The 27,860-nt window shown below is 44.1% G+C and overlaps 1 protein-coding gene across 7 annotated transcripts in view; it reads left to right on the top strand.

The window, feature by feature from the left end:
• The window catches only part of MYO3B (myosin IIIB), a 349,141-nt gene that overhangs the window by 249,516 nt on the left and 71,765 nt on the right, over positions 1 to 27,860 (top strand). For all 7 annotated transcript variants that reach the window (XM_048486352.1, XM_048486350.1, XM_048486349.1 and 4 more), the window contains 2 exons: positions 11,821 to 11,884; positions 13,443 to 13,581. In XM_048486352.1, the coding sequence (XP_048342309.1) occupies positions 11,821 to 11,884; positions 13,443 to 13,581 (203 nt within the window). The remainder of the gene's footprint in view (positions 1 to 11,820; positions 11,885 to 13,442; positions 13,582 to 27,860) is intronic.

Below are 27,860 nucleotides of genomic sequence, written 5' to 3'. Positions count from 1 at the left end.
CTAGATTTACCTCGTGGCAGGACGGAGTTTTCCTGGGAAGGTAAAAACAAAGGATTTAAGCTTCCACCTGAGGGGTTTGACTAGGAAGCATCTCTCTACCAGGGGCTCCTGGGGAAGAGGACAATGAAACTTTAAAAGGAACTTATTTTGCTAAGAGAACTGTACTAAGATTTTGTTATTTTCACTTGAAATAAAAGCTTATGAAACTTAGCAGGCTGGAGTGCTGAATGGGAAAAGAATCCACAAACGATAGCTGGATTGCACCCCTCAATCCAAGGGCAAGATCGTGACAGGGAGATAGTGCGGGGATCGGTGAGGGGGGAACACCAGCGTCATTTATATTTATTTTATTTTATACTTTAAATGTATAGGCCGCCCTCCCCAGAAGGGCTCAGGGCGGCAAACAGCAAAAATAGAATAACACAACACAATAATTTAAAACAGTATTAAAACCCATAAAACCCATGATGCCGGCAGGGGATGATGGGAACTGTAGTCCATAACATCTGGAGGGCCGCGAGTTTGACACCTGTGCAATAAAGCTATAACCAGGAACCATTTAAAACATAATACAGATGGTGATAAAAACCCGACCCCCTCCCCATCTGGCCTCTGGACAATGTATTGAATTTAGGGGTGAGCATTGTTTTTTTCTGGTAAATTTCAGGGTTGGGTTTTAAAAATCCAAATTTTTTGGGTGAAGCTGAAAAAGCCAAATCATCAAATCACCACCTTTAATTGGATTCCGTATATAGTCATATTATATCTGACATCGTTTGGCTGTTGAACTCATGATCTGTTTTTAACTTGACTCTGGTTTCTAAGGCCCATTCCACACGGGCCAATAAACCCGAGTGTAGGATGATAAAAAAACTGTTTTGGGGGGAACTTCGTACATATCCTGCCCCTAAAAACAAGTCTGTCCTGTGTTATTTTCCCCAAACCGGGTTTTTTGAGAATTGCACTATTAATGAGTCTTTTCAAAAATTCCAGATTGCAGCTGCTCACAAGCGAATGACTGGGCAGGAGGCATTTTATTTGCCTTCATTTTCCTTTTTTTTAAATTTCACAGTGAATGTTGCTCAGGTGAGACATCCCATGGCTATGGGGACTGTTAGTGCATGCACTGCATAGCTCACGCGCTCGGTGGGAAGTACGACCCCAAAAGAGACGCATCTCTGTGCGAAGGTGCGACAGCAACCCGGATTGTTTTTGTGGGCTCCAATCACTGCTTGCATGAATGCATGTGAGTGCAAAAAAACAGGAAAACGGGTTACTTTACCTGACTGCAATCCGTTATACATTTGCTGTGCGGAAGGTGCCTAAGTATATTTTTTCAACATGACTGAACATCATTATATAAGTTGTACTATGTGGCATTGTATAAGATGCCGGTGCGTTTACGGGACTTTGGAGACATGAAGTGTAATAAAAAAAAATTAAAAGTTTCCCCTTCAGTCGTGTCCGACCCTGGGGTATCACTACAAGCAAGTAGTGATTTCATAGGCAAGCTGTTTTTGTGGGGTAGTTTGCTATTGCTTTCCCCGGCTACTCTTTACCCCCTAGCTGTGAGCTAGGTACTCATTTACCGACCAAGGAATGGATGGATGGCTGAGTTGACCATGAGCCAGCTGCCAGGATATCTGACCCACAGGGGGCTTGAACTCCTGACTGTGTGAGTGGCAGTGCAAGCACTTAACCACTACACCACGCGGCTCAGTGTAATACGGACACTTAATTCTACAGGACTGGCCAGCATGCATTTAACTTTAATGGGAACTGAGAATACCAGATGTTCAAAGGAAAGTATTGATTTAATGAGGGACTTGGGGCTGAATTTAGAGTTTAACGTGTAACACCAGGGACTTGCAATCAGATAGCCACTGCGACTTTCCCTAAACTTGCAATTCCCAATGGCATGGAGCCCTGATTTGCATTGGAACTTCAGTGCAGGAGAGAAGGAGCTTCAGCTAGTCTCTTTGTGCCATTTTCCTGTCCCAAAATGGCTGTTGGGGTGCAATATTTGCCCCTTGAGGAATTCCACATATAGTCCATCAGTATATATGTTTCTCCCCAGTAATGCAGATATCCAGTTTGGACACCTGAGCCCCTTAGGAATGTAGCTACTGCCACAAACTTGCTGCTGCTATCTGACTGCAAGTCCCCGTAGTGGTCCTATGTTCATAATATCTACTTTGGGCCTAAGATATGTACTACATTCCTCGCTTTGTTTCTAGTCATATGAGCCTCATTAGAGGTGTTTTATGTTTTATGTATTATGCTATAGCATAATTATTTATTGTATTTGTTCTGGTCAATGACTGCAATTAATAAATCGGATCGAGTTGCATATGAGCCTCACAGCCATATATTGATGCTGCCAAGCAAGCAGTAGTAATCACACTGGAAACAGAAAGGGAAGTGACACAAACCCTCGATAGATGTTACATTGGCTTTCCATTCATGAGAAGTGGAAACCCATCAATGATGTCATTGCTATGTCATGAGATTAGGGCAAAATGGGGAAAATCTACATATTGCCTTGATCATACAATGCACCAGTTAGGTAAATTGCACTGCCGAAATGCATAACTGCTGGATTCCTGCTTGGGATGATTGCAGTGCAAACATAGCATCTGCAGAGGGTTTAGTACTTGGATTCAGTTTCTTTAGCTACATCCATGTGGTCCAGTGGATAGCGTTCAGCTGAGAATCTACTGCTGTCTGAACACAGTGCTTGCAAAGAGGTAGCCAGATGGAACTACTTTGGACTGGCACCAAGTGTTTGGGAAACCTGATGCTTTAAAGACTTCTGGGCCACTCAGTGTCAGTAGAATCCTTGAAACAGATCACCTCTTATTCAGAAGCATAGCTGTCTTAGTCTAGTCCTTTTCAAATGTTGCAATCATGTGGACTGGAAGCCTGCCACTCACATACCGGTATAACAAGGGTGTATGCTACAAATGATCCTTCTGATACACATGCATGTTGGGTTGTGCAAACAGCGGCAATGCATGAATTTGCCAGACACCTAGAGCGTCAGTACTCACTAACTGACTAGCAGATATTTTAGTCTTTTTTGTTGCATTTATAAAGGCTGTATGTGTTTGGGCAGTGTGCCTGTTGCCTCAGTTCTGCATATACCAGGAGGATCTTGGGTAGCAGCATTCTCATTACATGCAATCAGTAGGCACCTGGTATTATTGTAATTTCTGAAAAGGACTTCAATTGCGGCAAAAAGCAGGTACCTAACAGCATCTCAAAGACTAACAAAATTTTATTCTAGTAGAAGCCTTCATGGACTAGAGCCCACTTTTTCAAATGCACCTGAGGAAACGGGATCTAAACCATGACAATAGAATAAAAGAGTAAAACATTAAAATCTTTAAAGTGGCATGAGGTTTATTTTTAACCTCTTGTTCTGACATTTTAGTTGCTAAAAACTCATTACTCTTAATACCTTTTTAAAATGTCTGCTGTTGCCAGCTGCTCCCTCTCTTGACTCAAGCCAAAGTGCTTGATCCTGCAGGCACAGTGGAAAGCTATCTGATGGACTACCAGTGTGAGTAGAGCCATGCTTATGAATCCTGAAATGCTGATGGCTTTGAGTTAAGGGAAAGAATAGCAAGTGACTGACATTACAGAATGGAAAACTGGGATGGGGGTGGACAAACCATCAACTCCAGCAACAAATGCTATTCTGGCTATAATTTGCAATGATATGGAAAGCTCAGAGTAGGCAAACCTCCCACAGTTCCTGGCTTGCAGAACACAGAAAGGGTTCTGCTAAGTGTCAAGTACAACCAAAATCTTTGGCTCCACTCCATTGTCCACAGAGAGGGAGGGAGAGGGAGATTTTGTCTGCATTAAAATTTCTTAATGGGAAACAGCTCAACACAACATTACTAAAAGTGCTTAAAGTTTTTTTTAAAGATGTTGTATCAGAAGAATTGTTCTTGAATGCATTCTAGTACTGAAGGATCATTTAAGTGCCTGGGTGGGTTATAATCCCACACAGCACCCTGTTCTAAATCCTTGACTACCATACGTGGGATTACGTTTATGTGGGATTGCAGCTGGACACCCCAGTCTTGGGCCCCTTCCGCACGGGCCAATAAACATGGGCTAACGATGGTATAAAACCCATGGGGGGGAACTTCACATGTATTCTGCTCCTAATGTGAGTCAGCCCCATGTTCCCCACCCCCCAACCCAGGTTTTTGAAGAATCACACTATCTGCAATTCTTTTATTTTAACGCGGCTTTCAGCCATGAGCAAATGGCAGCTGGGAATTGCTAATCTAATCTGGAGGAACCGGGTTTGATTCCCAGCTCTGCCGCCTGAGCTGTGGAGGCTTATCTGGGGAATTCAGATTAGCCTGTACACTCCCACACACGCCAGCTGGGTGACCTTGGGCTAGTCACAGCTTCTCGGAGCTCTCTCAGCCCCACCCACCTCACAGGGTGTTTGTTGTTAGGGGGAAGGGCAAGGAGATTGTAAGCCCCTTTGAGTCTCCTGCAGGAGAGAAAGGGGGGATATAAATCCAAACTCTTCTTCTCTTCTTCTTTCAGCAGCCACGCTTCCCTCTATTTTTCAAGGTCCCACCTGGCAGTTAGCATGGCTGGGTGGGGGGGTCATGCCTGCTTCCCTGCATTGCTATGCAGCAGAGGAAGGTGAGTAAAAAAATAACGCCTCTGTGCGAAGGCGTGACAGCAACCCGCATTGCTTCCGTGGGCTCCATTCACTGCCTGCACGGAAGCATGTGAATGCGCCAATGGGACAGCAGGTTGCTTTATGCCAACTGCAACCCACGGTACTTTTGCTGTGCAGAAGGGGACCTTAGCCTTGTGATGATAAATAGAAATAAATCCCACTGATTTCAGCTTGTTTCTGAATAAGATGGTTGGAACTGCAGCCCTTTCTCAAATGCCTCCTTCTTGGAACCAGACTTTGTTCTTGGTTGTTTTCTAGTGAGAGCCAGCCTGGTGTAGTGATTGGAGCATTGGGCTAGGATCTGGGAGACCCAGGCTGAAAGCCTGAGTTTGCCCTGGAAGCCTGCCTGGTGACCTTGGGCCAGTCACTCACTCTCAGCCTAACCAACCCCAGGATAGAGGTTGTGAGAATAAAATGGAGGAAGAGAGAATGATTTCATAAGCTGCTTTGGGTCCCCATTGGAGAGAAAAGCAGAATATCTATCTGTATAAAAGACAAGGTATATTAGCGACAATGCGCTTTTTAAAGCAAGCATGCACTCTCCCATCCCTTCGGTTGCCATGGAGACGGGAAGATGCTGCCATGGAGGAAAATGAGTGGGAGCATGCCACCTTGGGATTACACTCAAGTGACTTGTTAATTTTAATTTTGGCACTTAGAATTTCTTGCTATCTGTTGTTCACCTGCAGTGAAGTCCTGAACAGAGTTACACTCTTCCAAGTCTGTTGGAATCAGTGGTCTCGGAAGGGTATTGCTAAAGATTACACGGTACATCTGTAGTACTCTGTATATTTGGGAGTAAGCCCCGTTGAAACCAGAAGACATGCTACCAAGGAAACATGTATGGGATTGGGTGACATACTAGGGGATATTATACAAAAAAACTAAAATAAACAATTTAAAACATTGTGAAAGAATTACTGAAGGAATTACAGTGTTTTCAAAGATTAGAATACTCTGATCTGTCTGTGCCAAATTTCTTACTTGATTTATGGTGATATGGAACATTTTGAAAGTTTTATTCTTGTTGGATCTTTTGCTGATTTATTGACTAAAACCATTGTTTTCAACAATGTTTTCTATATAAAAATTCTGATCCTGTTGAGCCATCTTGTACTGCAGAAAGGCAAGATATGAGGTTTGAAAAAATACGGTAATATTTCCCCAGTAATAAATTACATGTTAAGGCTGGAATTTCCCCCTGCAAGGCTCCTATATAGGAATCCTTGCTTTATAGCCAAGTTATATATCTGGGTTGTTTTTCTCAGAATCAAGGGAATTCTCTGTCATGTGATAACTGATTGGTTTCCTGTCCTTGATGAGGGTCGTTTGTTGTCACAAGAGAAGATTTTTTTTCTATGGTTCAGTTATTGTATAAGTGGCCTTTTCCAAAAACGAACCGATGATTTGCATTCACGTGATGGTAGCATTTATCATTTTGACTTATCCTACAATATCTCTAAACAAAGTATTACAATGCAGCTCACTGTACCTGTCAAGATCTAATAGATGCCTCAAAGAACATGATACATTAAACACATGCAAAACCTTTCCCACACCAGATCAAAGGAAGCCACAGCGCTTGTATTTTTACAATAGCCGACTTGAAAGGACTGATGGAAAAGGTTTTTTTTAAAAAAAACACACACAAGGATGCAGTGGACTGTTCAGCATTTCTGGCAATTGAAGCAGCCGCACGATAATATCAAGCAAAATGATTCATAGGCTAATCATGTACATTCTTTTGGAAGTAAAAACGGAGACATGAGACACTGATCAGGGGTACAGCATGCGAAGGAAGGAGAGACAGGTGCGTCCCATCCTATGCATGGTTATTCACAAAGCATGGTTTTCACTGAGCTCAGTGAAACTTCCTGCTAAGAAAGTGCGCATAGCATAGCAACCTTCCATTCTGGGGGTTGGATTCAGTGATCTCCATGCATGAGAATGGTGAATATTCTCTGCTTTCCCCTCTCTACAGCAGTCCCTCCCAGTACCTGGAAGGATGATGAACTCACGTGGAGTAATAACCATGGGGATCAGAGAGTTGCATTGACAAGGGGGAGAGATGTAATCACTCGTCCCCCCCCCCCCCACACTTCCATCCATACTGCTGTACTAAGGAGAATACCATTCTAAAATATAGTCCTGTGTTAAAAATGTTTGGAGGAAATAGTCTAGATTTCTAGCAGAAAGGTTTCCAGTGCAAAACAAATAGTGTAAAGACAACGTCTATAGAAGTGTTTGGGTTGACTTTGCATAAAGCGGCCTGGGTTGACTTTGCATAAAGCGGCCTTTCGATGCCAAGTTGTACACAAACTATAAAAATAGTCACCACTTGGAAATAATTACTCTGCTTAATGATAAAGTAAGTGGCTTGTACCAATCACAAAAGCAACGTAACTCGGCCACAGAGAAGTTAGAAATGTCTACATATTTTGGGGATTCTGCAGGTATTGAGGAAAATAGGACTTCTTAAGTTAACCAAAGTGAAAATGAAAAAAGACCAAATTATACCCTGGTAAAGAATGACCATGCTCATTGCCCTTAGAGCATTGTGTGTAGATTAATCCCAGTTAAAGGCAGGGGACAAGAAAAGGGTCTGCTCAAGCCTCTTGGGGTTTATAGTATCCCAGAGGGGAAGATCTGGGTTGAGGGAGAAATTGCCCATTGTTTATAATCCCCTTTCCCATGTGGGGGATGGGGCGTTGACCTGTTTAAATCCCCAAGAGCCTTTCATATATTAGTGGAGGGAGACTGAGGATTCCCAAATGTTCATTCCCCCACATATACATGCACGCACGTGCATGCAAAGAGACACAACTCCTTTACAACCCTCAGCATATAGGATATCAAATGGTCATTTGGTAACAGGGACTAGTTTTGCCAGCCACTTTCTGTCATCCAGCCTTAGGTTGGACTGAAAGTGGAGATTGACAAAGTGGGCATCACAAAAATGGGCACCCCAAAGTGACATTGATGCATTGAGTGACACTCTAGGAATTCCCCTTATCTCTATGGTCCTTACCATAGAGATTGGAGGGCTTCCTAGAGTGTTGTTCAATGCATTGATGTCACTTTCAGATCTCCACCTAAAAGTGATATTGTTGCATTAAAGTAAATTCTCCCCTCTCCCTATTTTACTCCACCATTCTGGTGTGCACCAGTAAGGGATGGGGCAGCTCAGGTGGTAGTTTTCCTGTTAATAGTGGGAAAATATCATCCTTATTTGTGGCAAACAGTTTGTGCCAATGCTTAACTGCATGTAATTTTCAAAAGAGCAGACCCCTGGTGCAGAGAGCTCTTCCTGGAAAGGAGCTAAAAGTTCTCTCTGTCGGTGTGCTCCTTTGTGAGGTCGTCATAAGTAGCTCATTGTTGAAACTGAAAAGAGAATGACCTAACATGAGAGTGGGCTGATTAATTATTTTTTATTGGCACTAACCTCTCTTCCCACCTCTGCTAGTGCTCTGAATGTTTGGAGTTTTGCGTGCACTTCAGAGTTTTGCGGGCACTCGCTGTAAGGACACTGAAGAGGCCCATTCACTTTAAGAATTTGTCCTGTATGGTTCTTTTCTTAACAAACCAGTAGACTGTGAATGCTCCCAGTGACTTCAGCTACAACTGGATTGGGTCTTGACTAATTGCATACACCAATAATAAAAGACAGGCAAAGGAAGAGCAAAATAGCAAAATATCATAATTGTAATCTCAAAATCACATGAGGCAGACTATTGGTAAATAGGTGCTTCAGTGAAACCAATTGTCTTTTGTCTGTGAATTGCAACTCTTCCTGCCATTGTCTTTAATGAAACCAAGCATTTAAGGAAAACAGACCTTTGTTCTGCATCAGCTTTTGTCTGATTCCTGCAGAGGTGAAGCCCCGACATCTGTTTTCAATATCAGGGCTTAACCCTGGCACAAGTGAAGAAAGACTAGATTTAAAAGATGTCCTTTGACCAGTGTATTTATTTATTTTTGAAATATTTCTTCCGTGCTCTTTTCTGATTCTCAAACCTACTTGCAATAAATACTGAGCGTATTTCCTATGCCACAGAGTGAGTAGGGAGAGGGAGGGTCACACTCAGTAAGATGAAGAATACAGACCTCCCACTATCTTTTGAAGGAAATTTCAGGTGCACAGAAGCCCTGGATTGGGCTGTTCTTTCACCCTGCCAACTCTACATAGTTTCACTTCTAATATTCCTAGAGAGGACAGAAGCTGACTGAAAACTTATCTCTGCCTTACAGGAAGTCCCTGCCAATTCCTTCAGACTGGATACTTCCAAGCAGTTTCACGTGTTGGCATCCCCTATACTCCCACTGAAAGGGAAGGCTGGAGTAGCCCAATCTTATCAGATCTGCAAACTAAGCAGGGCTGGTCCTTGAAAAGGAGACCATCAAGGAAGACTCTGCAGAGGGAGGTGGTGACAGACTACCTGTCTTTCTCACTTGCCTTGAAAGCCCCTTTCTGAGATCTCCATAAATCCACTGTGACTTGATGGCACTCGACACACACATATTCCTAGCAGCATTGGAAGGAAAAGAGGCAATGGTGTCTGTATTTGCCTGTCTCTTCTCCCCTGTCCGCATGGGTAATAGGAGGCAGGAGATTTGATAGGTATAACCACACACATACGGAATAAGTGCCATCTGTGCAGAGGCATAGCTGAACCATACTGAGCCCGGTGTGCACTCTGTGCCCCCCCCCCCCGGTTCCCTGCCCCACACCCCACACTTACCTTAGTGAAACAGTGCAGGCTGGAGAAGCAGCCTGTTCCCTTCAGGCTGAAAACAGCCTGGTGGGAACTACACTTCCCATGAGACCTTGGGAATCACAAGGTCTCCTGGGAAGTATAGTTCCCACCAGGCTGTTTTCAGCCTGAAGGGAACAGGCTGCTTCTCCAGCCTGCACTGTTTCACTAAGGTAAGTGTGGCGGGCTCCATGGGGGGGGGGGGGCTGGGGCAATTTTTTGCCCCTCCCCCAGGCGTACGCCTGGAGCTACGCCCCCCACTCCCTGGCAGCTCCGCCACTGCATCTGTGCTTTTCACGTTGCCCCTAATTGAGATAGGGCCATATAGATCCAGAGCCTTTTGGCTGATTCTAAAATTGCCCCTTACCCCTCCTTCCAACGTGTCTAGACATATACATATTTCTGTACATTTTCATCTCCACATCAGCAGCTCAAGTCAATCGGAGCATTCATAGTTTCACTGCCTGATACATTCGCAGTAACCCATCTCTACAGTATTACCTAAAGTGTCACTTAATGGGGGGGGTCAGTGATTTGATATGACAAAAGTTATCAGTCTCAAGGTGGAGGCTGGAGTTCTCCTGGAATTGCAACTGATCACCAGACTACTGAGATCAGTTCCCCTGGAGGAAATGGCAGTTTCAAAGGGCGAACTCTATGCTAGACCATAGACTCATGGAGAAACCAAAGGCCTAGAGAGCCTAGGACTTCTATTTTTCCTATGGTAAACTTTGCAGAGTAGAATAAATCACCAGTAAAGATGCTAAAGGTCCAGGGATTTCCAAAGCTAGAGCTGGCAGCCCTTTTCATGTTCTTTGAATGAGCCATTCACTTGCAGGAGTGAGGGTTGGTGCTTATGGGAGCTGTTTTAGCAGTGGGTAAAGATGGGTAGGTTTTGTGTTGAGAATTTTGAGCAGGTGCATGTTATAAATTGGAAGAGCAGCATGTGCGTGTGTGTGTGTGTGTAAGTGTGTGTGTGAAGAAGCTTCCTGCTAATTTCTTGTAGGAAGTCTATTTGTTTCCAGTGTGCTCTGCTTGTATATTTTGTTCATAAGGCAAATATTAAAAGACAGCATGAGTCTTCAGTGCTGTCATTCACAGGAAATACAATCCACTTTAAGTCCCTATGAGAAAGGTAAACTATAAATAAAGTACATACACTCCTGTATCTTGCCTCTCTACTCTGGTAAGTGCAGAGGGTGAAGTAGCACTTATTATAGAGTTAATGTGGGAGGGGAAAGAAATTGTTACGATAATAGCATGTTTGGTCGTGGAGAGTGTCATTAAGTCACAGCCAAATTATGGCGACCCTGAAGGGTTTTCAAAGCCAGAGAAGTTCAGAGGTGCTTTGCTATTGGCTTCTTCTATATCGGGAATCTGGTACTCCTTGGAGTTCTCCCATCCAAATACTGACCAGGGCTGATCTTCTTAGCTTCTGAGATCTGATGAGATCAGATTTGTCTAGGTTACCCATGTCAGGGCAGCAAATGCCTGTTGAAGAGTTGGCTGTGTAAGGTTTTCAGGGCCTAGCTACATGTTACACTGTTTCTGAGTCTGCCCCGAATCTTACCATGTCCTGATCATGGAATTTCCAGCAATTTTTGAAATTTAATACTCTGGCTTACCAGAATCTAAGTTGGATCTAGACCGAGGTATATGAGGAGAGGAGACTTACACTTTCCCTTCACAACATTTTTTGACGTGAGCAGGGAAAATTCACATGAGCTGTACTTTTGGGCGGCACTTGTGCGAACGGGACTACACATAAGTTTCCCTTGTAAGTCAAAAGGGTCATTTCAGGTCTGGGAAATGGCATGAGAAGAAAACTTAATCCCCATCTTCCCACATACCATTATCCTGGTTATAATCAGGGACCCATAAACCTGAAAATTAAGTTTCCCTACACACATTTGGTTTGACAGGACTCATGGCATATCCAGAAACAGTGTAACATGTACTTAGACCTTCAGCTTAAAAGGTGACTTACTTCTTCAGCTGATAACTAAGCCCTGGTTATATATGGAGTTCTCACCTGTGTATACATATCACTGGATTCCATGCTGGCCATTGCTTTTAAATCAGGTCACTTTTTAATTGTATTTTGTAATTTTAAAACAGTTCATTCCATGCAGATAATGTTATTTTTAAAACTTTAAAATAGCAAACGGGCTGTTTTGCAAGCTGCTTGTAAGTGACTATTTGAAAGCCTACAATTATAACTTTTTGACTTTGTAATTCTTTTATAGATCAAAGAATTTTGTCACAAGGGGTGTGATTTATGGGTTGTGTGCATACCGATAATAGGGTGCTGCTGCTTACTGCTAAATAACAGCAGTAAATTTGTTATGTTTTTAGGAAGCAAAGTTGCAGCCCATCTTCTCCCGTGGAGGCGGATATTCTCAACAAACACCCAAGCAAGGTACTGTGAAGTTCAGATTCTGAAATGACGTCAAATCCCCACATCCCCAGTTCTGAAGTGTGTTCACGGTTGCTTGGCATAACCATCAGAACTTGAAACCGTTAGCGGTGTTTTGAAGTCTTTGAGACAAAAGCCTGCTTGCTAAGAACTTTAGTTCTGTCGAAAGGCAGGGAGGTACAGTGAATAAGAGAATCAAAAGGCTGGAAGTCTGCTGCTGAGAATAAATGCTCGCTGCTCCCCGAGGTGATTTGTCTGTGCACTTCACTTTCTACAGATGTTAGAGCCTCTTTTTTGAGCAAGGACCCGAGGTTCTTTGGTAGCACTTTGATATCCTGCTCGAATTCAATATGTGAAATGGAGGAGTCGCTCTGTGACTGGGAGCACAGCGCTGTCTTTGAAGTCTGATCCAATTTTTGCTGCTTACCATTTGATGTTGAAAGGATGAAATGAAGAAAATGTACAGTTTTTGCCAGTAACTCTGCTGAGCATATGTAAGATTAAAAAAACAAAATCCCTTGGATGATGTACTTAGGAATGTTAAGCAGATTAATACCTTCCTATAGCTTTTTTTTTCTTCCTTCTTCTTCTAAAGATACAAATTAACTTTGAGAGGAAATCAGCATACTGTGTGTGCCATTCTTATTTGCCTTTATGTGAACCCAGGTTGTGAAGGGAGTGGGTGGCACTGGGAAACTGAAGCAAATGTTTGGGCTACAAGGGCAAAAACTCTAGCAACACTTATGACTCAAGTCAGTTGAGTAGAGGCAAGGTGCCTTGTGCAGAGTTTTGCAGGACTTCATAGAAGTCATAGAAGCTTACTGGATCAAATCCTGAATTGTTCTTTTTTAATATTGGACATGTGCATGGAGCTGTACCAAAATTTCAATGCTTATTTTTGCAAAAATCACACTTCTTTGCTGAAGATCCACCAGACGATGCTTACTGAAAGGGAGGCATTTGCCACAATCAAAAAAAGACTCCTTGATTTGGATTATAGGGAATTGTTAAACGAGGCCAATAAATTTTGTTCTCCCTCCCTTTTGGGTATCCCATTGAATAATTCAAATATGGCAGGATATCTGCCACTGTTAATAGAGCCTAAATGGCGACGGGCTATATCACTAGCTTGTTGCAATGTTCTACCTTCTGCTCTTTGACAAGGAAGAAGATTGGGGCTCCCGCACCACAAGAGGAAATGTATTTGTGATCTCACTTGTGAAGAGACTGTTTGGCATGTCTTATTACAGTGTCCCTTGTATGCGTCTATCAGAGCCAAGTACCTAGCCCCCTTGTTGGTAGACCAAGTAGAGGCAAGCGACGCACAAAAACTGTATTTCTCCTTAATAATGAGAACAATGCAACGTTGGAGGCTGTAGCAAAATTTCTGTATATTGTTATTTCAATACGATCTTAACCTTCCTACCAGTATTATTGTTCTGTTGCTTCTTATGCCAATAAAGTTTATGAAATGAAATGAAACTTCTTTGCTTGTATTGCATACTGATTGACTTTTGTTCCTAAAGCAATATTCCTGAGTTTTTGTTCTTATTGTTTTTAGAAGGACATGGATGATACTTCAGCATCTCTGGTTGTTTCACGGGATTCGGCCCAAACAAAGGATTTGCAGCCCCTCAGCCAGGCCCATGCTGTTGAAGGCCACCAGTTCTCTTGTTCACTGAGATTGCAGAAAATTCAAGGTAAGGCATACAGAGGCGTAGCTCCAAGGGGACGGGGGTGCACGATGCACCGGGCGTGTACCCCTGTGGGGGTGTGGTGAGGGCGTTCCAGGGGTGTGGGGGGGGCGTGGAGGGGTGGAAGATGCATTGGTGCACTGGGCGCTTTCCTCCCTTGCTACACCTCTGAAGGCATGTTCTAATATATATAAAAAAGGCCTGGCCTGTAATGTTCAGAATGTCTTTGTGAAAAATCCTACTTCTTTGCAGCATCTTAGAAGAAGAACCCTGCTGGAGCAAAGCAATAGTTCATCTGTTTCCCCATACCAGGTGTACTAAAAGGCCCACAAGCACAAAAACCAAAGATCCTATTTTTCTCCCTATCAACTAGTACTCAGAGCAACACTGCCTCCAAACACAGAGGTCCCATGTGGCTGCTATTACTTATGGCCACTGATAGATCTCTACTTCCATGGATTACATTCCCTTCAAAGGTGGGCAGCGTACCAAAAGTTCTTTAGGGATTTCCAATGCACTCTTATCAGAGAGCAAATCCCATTGAACTTGAAAATGAGTAGGTCCAGTTACTCTGTCAATCTTTTCCTGTTACCCAAGGGACAAAGCCTAATAAAATATTTCAAAACCTCTGCCTAACGCTAACAAATGTATATGTGCATATGCCTATACCATCAATTCACTTATGACAACTTCAAAAAGGGACTTTCAAGGCAGGTGAGAAACAGAGGCGGTCTGGCACTGCCTTCCTCTGCAGAGTCTTCCTTGGTGGTCCTGATTCAAGTACCGACCCTGCTTAGAGTCCGAGATCTGACAACATCGGGCTAGCTTAGACCATCCAATTAGGACTACTCTATATCGCTGTATGTTTAAGCCATATTTTTGGTAGTACAAGAGAGGCATGCTGTTGTGGTTTCCTCCAACAGACTTTGCATTTTGGGTCTTCCATCCTATACAGAGAAGCCATAGACCAAGTGCTGCATTGTGAGAATACTAAACAAACTTCATTGATTTAATATTGGCTGTTTGGAACCAATCTAATGTGACTCTTAAAAAAACTCTCCTAAAAATAGTAACTATTTTTCAGTCTGTATGGTGGCTACCTACCGTATATACTCGTGTATAAGTTGACCCGCAAATAAGTCGGGGCACCTAATTTTACCACAAAAAAACTGGGAAAACTTATTGACTCGTGTATAAGTCAAGGGTGGGAAATGCAGCAGCTACTGGTAAATTTCAAACATAAAAATAGATGCCAATAAAATTACATTAATTGAGGCATCAGTAGGTTAAATGTTTTTGAATATTTATTTCAAAGAAAAGCAGTAAACTAGCTCTGTAAGTGGAAAAGAGGTTCAACAAAAACAATATGGTATCAACAATAACTTTAAAAGTACAAAAACCTTAGCTCAACCAGCAACCAAGCTAAAACACAAGAGTTAAAATCCTTCAAAACTGGATTTTTGGTCAGAGGAGGAATGTTTATGTTAGCAGTACCAACATTTCAGAGTAACTTTAGAAGACCCTCCTGATGATACCACCCAGGTTTGGTGAAGTTTGGTTCAGGGGGTCCAAAGTTATGGACCCTCAAAATGTAGCCCCATCTACTATTAGCCCCCATTGGAAACAATGGGAGATGGGGCACCACTTTTGGGGGTCCATAACTTTGGACCCCCTGAACCAAACTTTACCAAACTTCGGTGGTATCATCAGGAGAGTTTCTTGAAAAATCCCTGAAATTTTGGTGCTGCTAGCCTAAAAACTGTGCCCCCTGGTGGCCGACAAATTAAAACCCTAAAATATTTTTAAAAATACACCTGACTTGCGTATAAGTCGGGGGGGGGGGGGGGGTTTAGCACAAAAAATGTGCTGAAAAAGTCGACTTTATGCGAGTATATATGGTATATCTGTTTATGTGCGTGAACAAGTAAAGCCCACTAAAGGGTAGAGTGGGGGAATGGAGTGTTAACTCCACCCAGACAGGCTTCCAAGAAGCCTGTTCATGTTTATGCAAAAGTAAATACCATTGTTCAATACAGCTTGACTCCCAGGTGAATACACAGAGGGTTGCAACTCAAATTCAATCTATCTGGTACTTCCCACTGCAAAAGCGCAAGTCTTCCATAAACATCCGTGGTGGGCAAATTCATTCTCTGTTCATTTTCAGTAGGCTTGAAACTTGGATTCTTGGAATGGGAGGGCACTTAAGAATGTGTGCATTACAGTGGAATGCTCTAAAAGGATTCCACATTAAGCCATAAATCTGCCAAACGGCGCTATTACCTACAAGCCTGGGTAAGGGATGCATCTATTAATACTTCTGGGTTTCTTTTCACATTGAATAATACCTTACATTCTGAGTCGTCCAATGGAGTCAGTAGATTTATTATCAGAATAAAATATTGCTCATCTTGACAGGGAGAGTGTCGGAATTCAGCTTCTCTAAATGGGGGTAATAATGCAGTCCATTGTAAGCAGAGTCAAAGAAGCTTTGTAATAAATCCTGTGTCAAAAGGAGCCCTAATTAAAATTTTGTTTTGATGAAGAAATAACTAGTCCATTGACTTGATCTATGAAGGAAACAAGTAGGTAAAGAAGAAGAGGCATGCATCCCCCTAGATGCAGGACTCTCTTGGTAATGCATTTGAAGCACTTAAGAGAGGCAGCGATTATCAATCACTCTTAAATGAGCAAGTTTTAAAGAAATAAACCTGTTGAAGAGTAATAGCCTGTTCCAGTGCTTTTGAAAGCACAGTGCTTCGGCTGGAAATTCAAATGCTTTCACACCCCGGCAAGTCTGAATTGCTCTCAACGCCTGGCGTGTAGTTTGTAGTTGGCACAGTGCTCAAGCCAAAAATAAAGTGGCAGATACAGCAACTTGTTTTTAAAATAAATACAGCCAACAGGGGTATACAAGAAATTATAATTTCAGTCAGGCTATGCAGGACCCCCCCTATGCAGGCTTATAACAAAAGTCATGCTGAGTTTAATCATGGACTTCAGTACCAAACAACTGCAAAAGATGGCAGCAATGTAGGCTGGAGAGGGGGACAGCAAGCGGAGTGGGGCAGACCCCCGCCTCCAGGCAGGGGGTGGAGTCCCGCCCCACCCACAAGGGGGCCACCTGGAGACAATTTGATTTGGACATGTAATTAGGGGGTTTGAACCCGTGAATCCCCCCTTACCTACATCCCTGGTCCTAGCTTCAGTCCCCAGCATTTCTACTCAAAAGGGTCAGTTGGCAGAAGCTGGGAAAAACTCTGAGAGATCTGTTGCCAGTCAAAGCAGACAATACTGGCTATAATAGACCAGTCTGACTCCACGTAATGCACATTTATGTGTCCAAATGCATTGGGCCAGCAGTAAGGTCCTTTACCCCATTTATTGGGAAATATATAAGAACATCACATGTGCAATAGAATGATTGGCGAATACTTGACCTTTTAAACACTTGACCTTTTATACTTTAAAAAAGTGCTGGATGCAAAATGCCTATAGCTTTTCATTTTGTGAACTTTTCAGTCTATTATCAGAGGCTTTGCACATGCCTGCATGTTTTGTTTGTGGCAGGAGGGTCACGAACAATTTCCCAGGCATCCTCTACCCCTGTCCTTGCATTTAGGACCTCCTCCTAGTCAACACTGGAAGTGATACAGCTATAATTGCAGGCATAAACTGATTTGAAAGAAAGTAATTCAGGGAACTGCTAATTATGAGATAGAAAATTGGAGAATCTCTAACAGAAACTTCTCCCAGCTTCTTCACCAGTAGTTACAAAACCAATCTGCATTGATTGTTTAGCTGTACCTAGAAAATAGCTGGCTTTTGGAACAAAGGGAGACAAGCACTCTGTAATACTTCAACATGTTGTGAAGAACAAAGCCATTTGTGCACTTGTGGTCTGCTCCTCAGTGAGCATACATTCCCTTGGGGTCAGATTCTCAATTGCGTCCATCTTTTCCCCACTCCTGAACTCACCACGCCACAGATGAGAGAATCCCTGCAGTTTCTGAAAGTAGGGAAAGTGCATCTCTTTTGGCTGCCTTCACAGGGAAAGAGAAGGAGATAGAGTGCATTACTCTCTCTTCTGGTTTTCTCACTCTTCCCCACCTTGGTTTCACAATTTGAGATTTATCAGAAGGACTCTTCTTATATCTTTTTTTTTCAAGTCTAAAAGTCTATTGATGGAGCAAAGGACCATGCCCGTGAAGTAACCCTGAAGTCTGCAAAAGCAAAAAGTCAGCAAACATATTTTAAAAGGTGGCAGGCAGTAGACACAAGGAAGCAGCAGGCAGGCACACTATTACACTTAGAGTGATCTGAAAATATATATTTTTTGCATCAGCAGTGAAGATCTATCTAGCTTTCTTTAATCCAGCAAAATAATGCTAGACCAAAAATGGGAGGGAAAAGGGTGCTAAAAGGGAACTGTGAGGAAGCAGGCAAAGCAGCTGTGGGTGGACAGAATGGCAGATCAGCTCATCTTGTCTAGGGATGCTTCGCAGCAGGAGACTTCCCTTTGGAACAGAAAACTGCAGGGAAAACCCACTGCCACCCACAGTAAGAGCACAAAAGACCTTAAGAGATAAATAACAAACAATGCACATGAGCTGTGGCCTGTGAAACAAGTTTGGTGCCAGGCTGCGGTTTTCATTGCAGACTGCCATACTGATGATCCGGCCGGAGGAGGATAGCTCTGTCCCGCTCCTCCTCGCGGCAGTGTAGTCGTGACCGCTGGCGGTCAGCCGCTAGAACGCAGACGCAGACGCCGTGATAACATCTGCGGGAGAGTGCCAGCAGCGGGAGCTGGTGTCCGTAAGGTTCCTAGCCACTTCCGCCGCAGTTGAAGGTTCCCGGCACCTTTGGCTATGATTCTCTAACGGGGGCGTGTAGAAGGGCGGAACGGGGGGAATTCTGGGAGAGCCGGGAGAGCGTGAGACTGGAGAGATCAACAGCGTGATGCATGATCTCATCTGGATAATTAACCGATACCTGCGGACCCATCGACCATCTGCCCTAATCCATGACCAGACGACACCGACCATTGATTTGTCCTGGACACCCGGTGGTTGACATCAAGGTAATTTCACGAACACGCGACTCATCGGGGGACGAGGGGTGGGGGCGCGGTGCGACCAGAAGACCGTAGGAGCGCCGGTGTGCCAGCGCTCTACTTACGGTGCTGCTGGGTCAGCAGTGCATCCCTACAGTGCAGAGAAAGATTCAAAGACGAGGAAGCAAAACAGGATACAAGTACACTTTATATGAAATGATCTGAATTAGATTTGCTAGCTTCCATCTCAGATTCACACATCCTAACAACTTGTGGACTGCCAAAGAGGGTTCCCTTCATTCCCAGAATCATCTGCATTTCCTGATGTCGTGGGTTTTCTGGTGCTGCAGAAAAATAAAGACACTGTTCATACCTTTCACATGGCTTCCCATTTCTGTATAAAAATCAGGGGAGTTGGGACCAGGCTACATTTTCCAGTGTCAGAATGGAAATGCAGCCCATTCTTCGACACAAAATGGTGCTGCTGGGGGGAAGGGGATCCTGAAGAGTGACATGAGGGAGATCTGCAATGGAAAGAAGGTTTGGATTCCCCCCCCCCCCAACACACCTTTCTCTCCTGTAAGAAGACTCGAAGGGGCTCACAATCTCCTTTCCCTCCCCCTCCAACAAACACCCTATGAGGTGGGTGGGGCTGAGAGAGCTCCAAAGAGTGGTGACTCGCCCAAGGTCACCCAGCTGGCATATGTTGGAGTGCACAAACTAATCTAGTTCCCCAGATGAGCCTTTACAGCTCAAGTGGCAGAGCAGGGAATCAAACCCAGTTCTCCAGATTAGGGTGTATCTGCTCTTAACCACTATGCCACTGCTGCTCCTCCATTCCTTCATTTTGCGGATGAAGGGGAAATAGATGTATTCTGGATCCAATTTGGAGTAAGGAGCTGGGATGCCAACACAGCTTGCAGAGCGGACCACATCCTCCTCCAGCTGCAGCTCATCAAGCCCCCCTCCCCGCAGAAAAACTTTGTTCTTTGAGGTCAGTGGGCTCTCAGACACATCACAGGGGTAAAAAGGACATCCTTCGTGGGTGGGGAGAATTCCCAAAATTGCCAGCCCCTAACAACCTTCAATTTTTTGGAATTCCAGGTAAAGACAATTGTAGTACACCGAGTCGGGTGAGGATGCAGATAATAACCTGGCAATTGTGTCTTGCTCACACACTGGTTGAGAGAGATCATAATTGTTTGTGGAATCTGGTAGAAATAGTTCCAGAGGTCAGATTTGGTGAACGGAGGGAGCTGCTCTGTTTGCTACAGCCTTTGCCTCGGTTCACTTGAGGGAGTCAGCACTGAGTAATTTGCTCCCTAATCATCTTTCTGCTGTGCACCTGCCAATGGCTTATGGCACACTGTGGCTTGAATTACATGGTTGGAGGTGGGGGGACTGTTGGGATGGTTGGGGTTTTTTTTAGATCGTTGATTAGATTAGGGCGCTTCCAGCTCTGCCAGTGAAAACAAACATGTATTTGTAGTGTGGGTAGAACTGGTTTTCATATTCATCTGCTGCCCTTCAGGATCCAATCAGTTTTTCTGCTGGTGTGAAAGGGAGGAGGGGGTCCCCTGTGACCACCAAAAAGGCAGTTCTGGCAGTCGGGGGGGGGGGGTCTGCCCAGACAAAAGACATGTAGGATGGGGTGATATTAGGGCAGGATGAGATCGAATGAAGAATTGGCTATTGTTTTTTGGGCAGATGATGTGTGTCCAAACCACTTCTCTCACATACATTTAGACTGACATTTTGTCTTCATCCTTAGGTTGAAAATTCTGTGACCCCAAAGGGTGGGTCAGGGATTATAATATTCCTAGTAAGTATATTTCTGCAGGGCTGGATCCTAAAGAACTGTGAACAGAATGGGGATTGCTGACCTGGAAGAGCTTTTTGCTGAATTTCCATTGCAGCCCCTCCCCTCAGATTCCCCTCCAAAAAATCACTCTTGTGTGTTGGGAACTCCTCAGGGTGACTGAGGTGTGGAAGGGGTGTGGGGTGGGGTAGACGATGCAGCCAGGAGGTGAGAATCAACAAAAATTACTGCTGAACTGTTGCACAATCCCTTCCCTAACTCACAATTTTTGCAGCTACTTTCTTCAGGCCTCATCTCCCCCCCACCCTCCCCATTTGAACCTAAGAATTACTTCTTAGGGAGCACCAGGAGCTGTTGTGAAACGAAGACAGCAAAAATCCCTTGAGCAATCTCATTCTGTTTGTAGTTCTTGTCTACATTTCAGTAAATTGGAATCAGTCCTGTAAATATCCAGGTGACGTGTAGCTGAACCTGTGGAGAGGCAGGAGCTTCCCCCCTCCCCCAGAATACATTAGGTACATCAAAAATTGATTTATTACTATAACTATTACAAATTTAAAATAAATTAGTTTTATACGAAAAACAAATAGATTCAGAATATTTGAGAGGAAAAATACAGTAAAAGCACACAGCCCTAGCAAAGGAGCAGTTCCCTTTTCCACATTAAAAATGAAGGATCTAGCCATTTGTTTCTGACTCCAGTCTCTAGAGCATTTGGTTTTTCTGTCTCTTTCATTTTCTATCCCTGACACAGAGCTTTGCCTTAGTAGTTCTTTTTCTTTCCCGCTTCTTTGTTGATGGCTAAGCTTTTTATCATACTCCACCTTGCTGTGCTGTTATTATTGCTCAAAGTTTTCCTTAAGTATCCTCTTTGAATCCCTCTGACAGCTTTTCTTAGAATGCTTAGCCACCGCTGGAAGTACTCCAAAAAGAACACCATATGTCTCCTGCAGTGGTTGCCGCCCTGTGCTGAAATATTGAAAACTCCTTCCCCCAATTAATTTCTTTTCACTTCCCTCTCATAGCTTGCTTAAGCTCTGCGTATTTCAGCTGGAATGACTAAAACTGAAGAACGGCTTCTCCTCTGTGCTCCCTTTGTCTGTCAAATCACCTTAGATCTGAGCTTCCTTTAATCATTTAAATTCAAGGCCGGTAGCACCTTAGAGACCAGGAAGAGTTTCAGGGTATACGTTTTTGAGAAAGAAAGCTCCCTTAGTCAGGCTTGATGGGAGATTTGACTCTCAAAAGCTTATACCCGGAAAATCTTCCTGATCTCTAAGGTGCTACTGGACTGGATTTAACTGTTCTACTGCAGACCAACAAGACTAGCCATGTTTAGGTATTTGAAGGGATGTCATGTTGGTGAGGGAGCAAGCTTGTTTTCTGTGGCTCCAAAGACTAGGACCAGGTGAAGGAAAAGAGATTCCACCTAAATATCAGGAAAAACTTCCTGACAGTAAGGGCTGTTCGACAGTGGAATGCACTGCCTCAGACTGTCATGGATGGCCATCTGTCAGGAGTGCTTTGATTATGTGTTCCTGCATTGCAGGGGGTTGGATTTGATGGCCCTTGAGGTCTCTTCCAACTCTATGATTCTGTGACTACACTCTAGAACAGTGTTTCCCAACCTTTTCAACGTCACGGTACCCTTGACCTCACTTCTCATGTCTCACAGTACCCCTGCCATATCCCCCACCTTCCCCTCCCAGTACCCCTGCTTGCCACCACCACCCCACGTTCCCTTCACAGGGTAAAGGGAAGTACTGGGGGGTTGGGGGCAGGGGGAGGGAAATGGCTGCTGACCTTGCAGCAGGCCCTGCCCCCTGGGCCAGCTCCATGTCCTTGCTAGCACCAGTGGGAGACACCACAAAAGTGAGGGGGGTGGTAGCATTGCTGCGGTACCCCTGGGACATGCTCACGGCACTCCAGGGTACCACGGAACCCTGGTTGGGAATCGCTGCTCTAGAACTATCCTTTAATCATAACTCTTTCATGATTACAGATAAGAGAAGGGGAGGTTTGTATTTGTTTCTCAGTCTTCAGTTTGTACACTAGTTTCTCTTTATATTTTTTGAAAGCCAGCAAATGTAACAACTTCATGTAAACTACTATCCCAGATTTCTGTTTATTTTAAAATGAATTTGGAAGATGCATAAAGCATAAAATGGCACTGTAAGCCATGTAGTTAGTACGTTATGTCTCTCCAATTTTTCAGTCTTCTGAGTCTCAAGTTAGAAGTTTTATAAGACAGTTTTTCCATATATGTATCCTAATGTATTTGGTAGCAGGATGGACTGCATTCTTGACGAATGTGGATTCTCTGCAGGCCAAATGTAATGGGTGTAGGATGTTTGGTGGGGGGCGGGGGGTGGGGGAGGATTCACATAGGTCCTGTTGCCAATATGAGTTTGACCCATTTTCTTCCCCTCAACCCGGGATTTTCAAAAATCGCTAAACCAGCAGTCCTTTTGCACAATCCTGGGTTGGAGGCGCTCCCACGGAAACACAACAGGCAGGAGACACTTTATTTCCTTCCTTCCCCCTTATTCACTTTAGATTCCATGCTGTTTTCTGGCAGGGAGAATCCACCCGGCACTCTGTGCAGGTTGTTCAGCACATTGTGGACAGATTCTCTGAGAGCCCAACAGTGTACAGAGTCCCCCAAGCATGTTCCCCCCCCCCCATGGCAGCGAATATGACTGCCATATAGATTTACAGCAGCACATTCATTATTGCCTGGCTGTTGCAGGGAGGTCCCTTTTCCTTTTGGGTATTGCACATGTGCAACTACACAGGCGCAGCCGATTGGATTGTGGGACAATGGGCATGGCTGTGGGGGTTCACTTCTGTATGCCTGTGCAGCTACGCATGTGTTGCAGGAACTTTTATTTTTTAAAGAAGTATCTCCATGCGAAGGCACGAAAGCAACCTGGATTGTTTCCGTGGGTTCCAATTGCTGCCTGAATGGGTTAAAGGTACACATGCGAACAGGAAAAAGGAAAACAGGTTCCTTTATAATGACTGCAATCCGTTATATATATGCTGTGCAGAATCCACCAAAGTTAACAAGAATTACCAAAATGGAATTTAGATAGACATTGTGCCAACAGTCTAACCCAGAGGGGAGATTCAACAGGTTCGCACCACTTCGGCAGAACCAGTCGTTAAAATGGTGCTTGTAAACAACCAGTTGTTAAATTTATTGTTGAAGGCTTTCACGGCCGGAATCACTGGGGTGCTGTGTGGTTCCTGGGCTGTATGGCCGTGTTCTAGCAGCATTCTCTCCTGACGTTTCGCCTGCATCTGTGGCTGGCATCTTCAGAGGATCTGATAGTAGGAAAGCAAGTGGAGTATACATACCTGTTGGGGTATCCAGGGTGGGGAAAAGAACCATTGTCTGTTAACAAGTAAAGGGTGCAATTAGCAAGCTAGATTTACATGTGTTGAGTGGGATCCACCCATTAGCATGTGAGTAACAATGAAGATAGCAAGGTCAATAGGTGAGGTCATCTGAATAGAAGTAGCCTGGCCTTTGTTCCCTTTGATTGTTTACTGTCTATAGTCATGTGTTAAATTATTTAAATCCAACCACCGGAACCAGTTGTTAAATTGTTTGAATCCCACCACTGGTCTAGCCCATGAAAAATATCAGTACCTAGCCTTCCAGCATCAGGAGTTTGGCTTGTAACTTTTAATTGTAAATATGTGAGGTTTCTTAGGAAGAAAACTTCATGCAAGCCTACAACTTGTGCGTTGGGGGTTTAAGCAGGGAGCAGATTCTTAATTCTTTACAGTGCAATCCAGATTTTTTGAGGGGGGGGGTGCATGGAAGTGGCTGGAGATGGCACCGCAAAGGCAATGCTGCTCCACCTCCATGGGGGCTTCTGGAGACATAGAAAGGAGAGAAAGTTTAAATCCTCCAGACGCCCAAATCACCCCATGGGACAAACAAATGTACACCTCTGACCAGAAGCACAACATTTTTTAAAAAAGGTTGTCTTACTCAGGAGCAGTACACACACCCTTTATATTCAAATAAGTTGAAGATAGTACACTGTCCACCATATCAGTTCATTTCAAAGTTTGCCAGAGAAGTCCCCCAACAAAAAGGGTGCCATCTTTTGCAGTCATACATTTAATGCCAAAAGAGCTGTTCAGATGAAAGACATCAGGTCTGCAGACTTTGATAGTCTTTTATTTGCTGGGAGAAGAGCAGCATAATATTACTCTGCTAAATGCAACATGGGAGGTGGGTGGAATCCCCCCCCCCCCATTTTTGGATGTGTAAATTTTGAAATTAATTTAGATAAGCAGCTGTTCCACTTTTTAATTTAAAGCAGGTACAGAGTGTATTGGCAAAGCAATTAACATCTAGTTCTTTATCTCGCTTGAATACAAGTTTTCACATATAATTTATCTGGAGGTATAGGGTAGGTTTGTTTTTACAACTGCAACCTGAATCAGTAATCAGGAATTGGGGTGGTGAGATCTTTGGGGACGTGTCTCTTCTCTCCTCCCCTCTGGCATCATCAGAGAAAAACCTATAAGTAATGTATTTATCCAGATCACAGAACAAAACTAAGATCTTATCTGTATACCTCAATCAATATCTCTCAAAAACCTGGCATTATATATATGATGTAAAATTTCCTCTGGTCATAAATATAAAAACATTGATCTGCTGGAATTTTTAGAGTATTTTCCATCTAAGTAAGCTAAAGCCAAGTTCTGAAACTTTAATCTTAGAACAGGTATTTTCAGGGCCAGATAAAATGTTAACTCTTTGGTAGCACATTTCTTTAGAATGATCATTCTTCACATATTACACAGAAAAGCAGAAATTCTGAGTAATCTGTAAACTGATATGAGCCATTGCAAGCAGTTTTATTTCTGATTGTCCTCCTTTACAGCACTGGTTGTAAATTTGTTACATTATGCATAGATATTGCATAAACAAATAACAGATTTCCACATGCATCATCTTTTAAAATGCTTTTCAAGCATACTTTTCAAGGAAATTTGTTTGATGAAGGTTTAGTTCCAGTATATGAGCGCAAATTTATCAGTGCCATTAATGGATGGGAGGCCAACCTTAACTCTCTGGAGCTGCTGAAGTACCTTGAGGATCAAAGGGAACTAAGAAACTCATTTTGAAAGGTATCTAGATCATCCAGAGTTGTTGTGTGTTTTTTACTTCCATCATTCAGTGCTGTAGCTCATTGAAGTGATGAACTTCCACTGTTTTAACAGGCTATGAAACTAAATCCTCACCCTTATTCTGGGGAAAACTCAAAATGGGTTTATATTGGTTGCTTTCATTCATTCATTCATTTATTTGTTCATTTATTTATTTAAAATATATGCTGGTCACCTTTCACCCTTGTGGAATTCAAGGTTGCTTACAATATAAGCAGAATGTAGAACAATTTTAAAAAACCCATAAAAGGCAGTGACGTAGGTATAGATTTTTTATGGAGTGGGTTCATGGGGTGGGGGCGTGGAGCCCTGTCTCCAGGCAGGGGTTGGAGGGGCAGAGTCCCACCCTGCGGGGGGGCACTCAAGCAAACCAGACATGTGATGGGGGGGTTGAACCCATGAAAAAAAACCTCTTACCTACGTCTTTGATAAAGGACATGAATTAAAATCACAGTTTTAAAACTGTTAATGAGTAGAAAACACTGCTATCCTGGTCTGAAAGGCAGCTGGGGAGGCACTGGTATCAGGCACCACGCTACCTCTGGGCTTTCTGGTGGCGCAGAGAGGCAGAAGAAACAAAAAACCTCCCCAGCTGCCCGGAAGTTCTCCATAGGGAAAATTGTAGCGCATCTTCTCCACCGCAGGTGTTCCTGGGGCCAAAGCCCAGTGGGAGCCTACTATTAACATCAGCTCTGCCTCCAGGCACACCCCCAGAATGCCCCCAGTTGTGTTGGCCTACAAGTTAGGCTGATGCAACTCCAGAAGCCGTGATTGGATGTGGGTCTGTGGTGCCCACCCGCCTCCCTATTTGCCTTCTTAGCCAGCATAAGTGCCAATTACATCAGCCTGGGGGGAAAATGCATTGGTCTGTGCCACCTCCTATGGCCATTCCGCCCCACCTCCCCATCTGGATTGGGCTGTATAATAGTTGAATGCAGTCCTATGTAAAACTATCTTCAGAATACAGGAACATTTCATTTATATGCTCTGTAATCACAGGTAACTCTTTTTTTCAGTAGTGCAAAGTGCTGTCAAGTGTCAACCAACTCACAACAAACCTGTAAGCTTTTCAAGGCAAGAGATGTTCAGTGGTGTACTCTGTCCCACCAAAAGATAAAAATGCAATTCTGCAGTGTTTGAAGGACACTGTGTTTGAAGGAAGTGAAAGCAGTGTGCCTCCGCTGTAGAAAAAAAAGTCCAGATATTAAAATGGCCGCCATGGATAAAACCACCTCTATCTCTGGAATCCCTTGGGCTATCACAGTGGTTTTAACTGCATTCTGCTCAGTGGCCCCTGAGGAGTCTCCCCCACTGATTTTTTTTGTTTGTAAAATTCAGACATCCTCCCCTCATTTTTTCCAAAATGGGCACCTGTATCTCTGGAATCCCTTGGACAATCATAGCAGTATTAACTGCATTCTGCTTGGGGTCACCTAGGGATTCTTCTCCACCCATCTTTTTTTTTTCCAAAACTCAAACTTTCCAATTTCATAATTTTTCCTGTGTGGATTAAGTCAACACTGAGGTTTTTTCTTTCCATGAGACTTTGGCTGTTTCTGCACGGGTGGAATACAGTGTCCCAGGGACGCTAAAAACAGCGTCCCTGGGGAGGGGTTCACACGGCCTCGCAACCCCCCAGCAGCGCGAAGCCGCTGTTTCTGAACCTTGCTCCCTGAGCGAGATTTTTCGGAAGCAGAAGCTTCCAACCACTGCTGTGCGAACGGCAGCGGCTGGAAGGCACCATTCCCCCCCCTTTCCCAAACGCCTTACCATCCCTCCGACCTTCCAGTTTGTCGCCCAGGCCAGGGGACACGCTCCCCCTGCCCTGCGACCCCAGAGCTGTCACGCAGGGCAGGGGGGCATGTCCCCTGGCCTGGGCATTGCGTCGGAAGGTCGGAGGGACGGTAAGGCGTTCGGGGGATGGCGCAGCCTGTCTTCCCCGCCCCCACTGGGACCGTCCATTCGAACAGTCCTGGGGGTGTGTGCGTCAGCGTCGTTTTCGCCAACGCACCCCCGCAGTGTGGCCATGTGGAAATGGCCAATGTATAGTTTGCCATTGTCTGCCTCTGTGTAGCTATCCCAGACTGGTGGTCTCCCAGCCAAGTACTAACAGGGCCCAACTCTGCTTAGCTTCTGAGGCCTGAGAAGATCAGGCTAGCCCAGGGGTCGGCAACCCGCAGCTCCGGAGCTGCATGCAGCTCTTTCATCCTCGTACTGCAG

The sequence above is a fragment of the Sphaerodactylus townsendi genome, linkage group LG02 (genome assembly GCF_021028975.2).
Source record: "Sphaerodactylus townsendi isolate TG3544 linkage group LG02, MPM_Stown_v2.3, whole genome shotgun sequence".
Classification (NCBI taxonomy): domain Eukaryota; kingdom Metazoa; phylum Chordata; class Lepidosauria; order Squamata; family Sphaerodactylidae; genus Sphaerodactylus; species Sphaerodactylus townsendi.
Note: the sequence above shows the minus strand (reverse complement) of the source record. Positions and strands in the feature narration are given on the sequence as shown.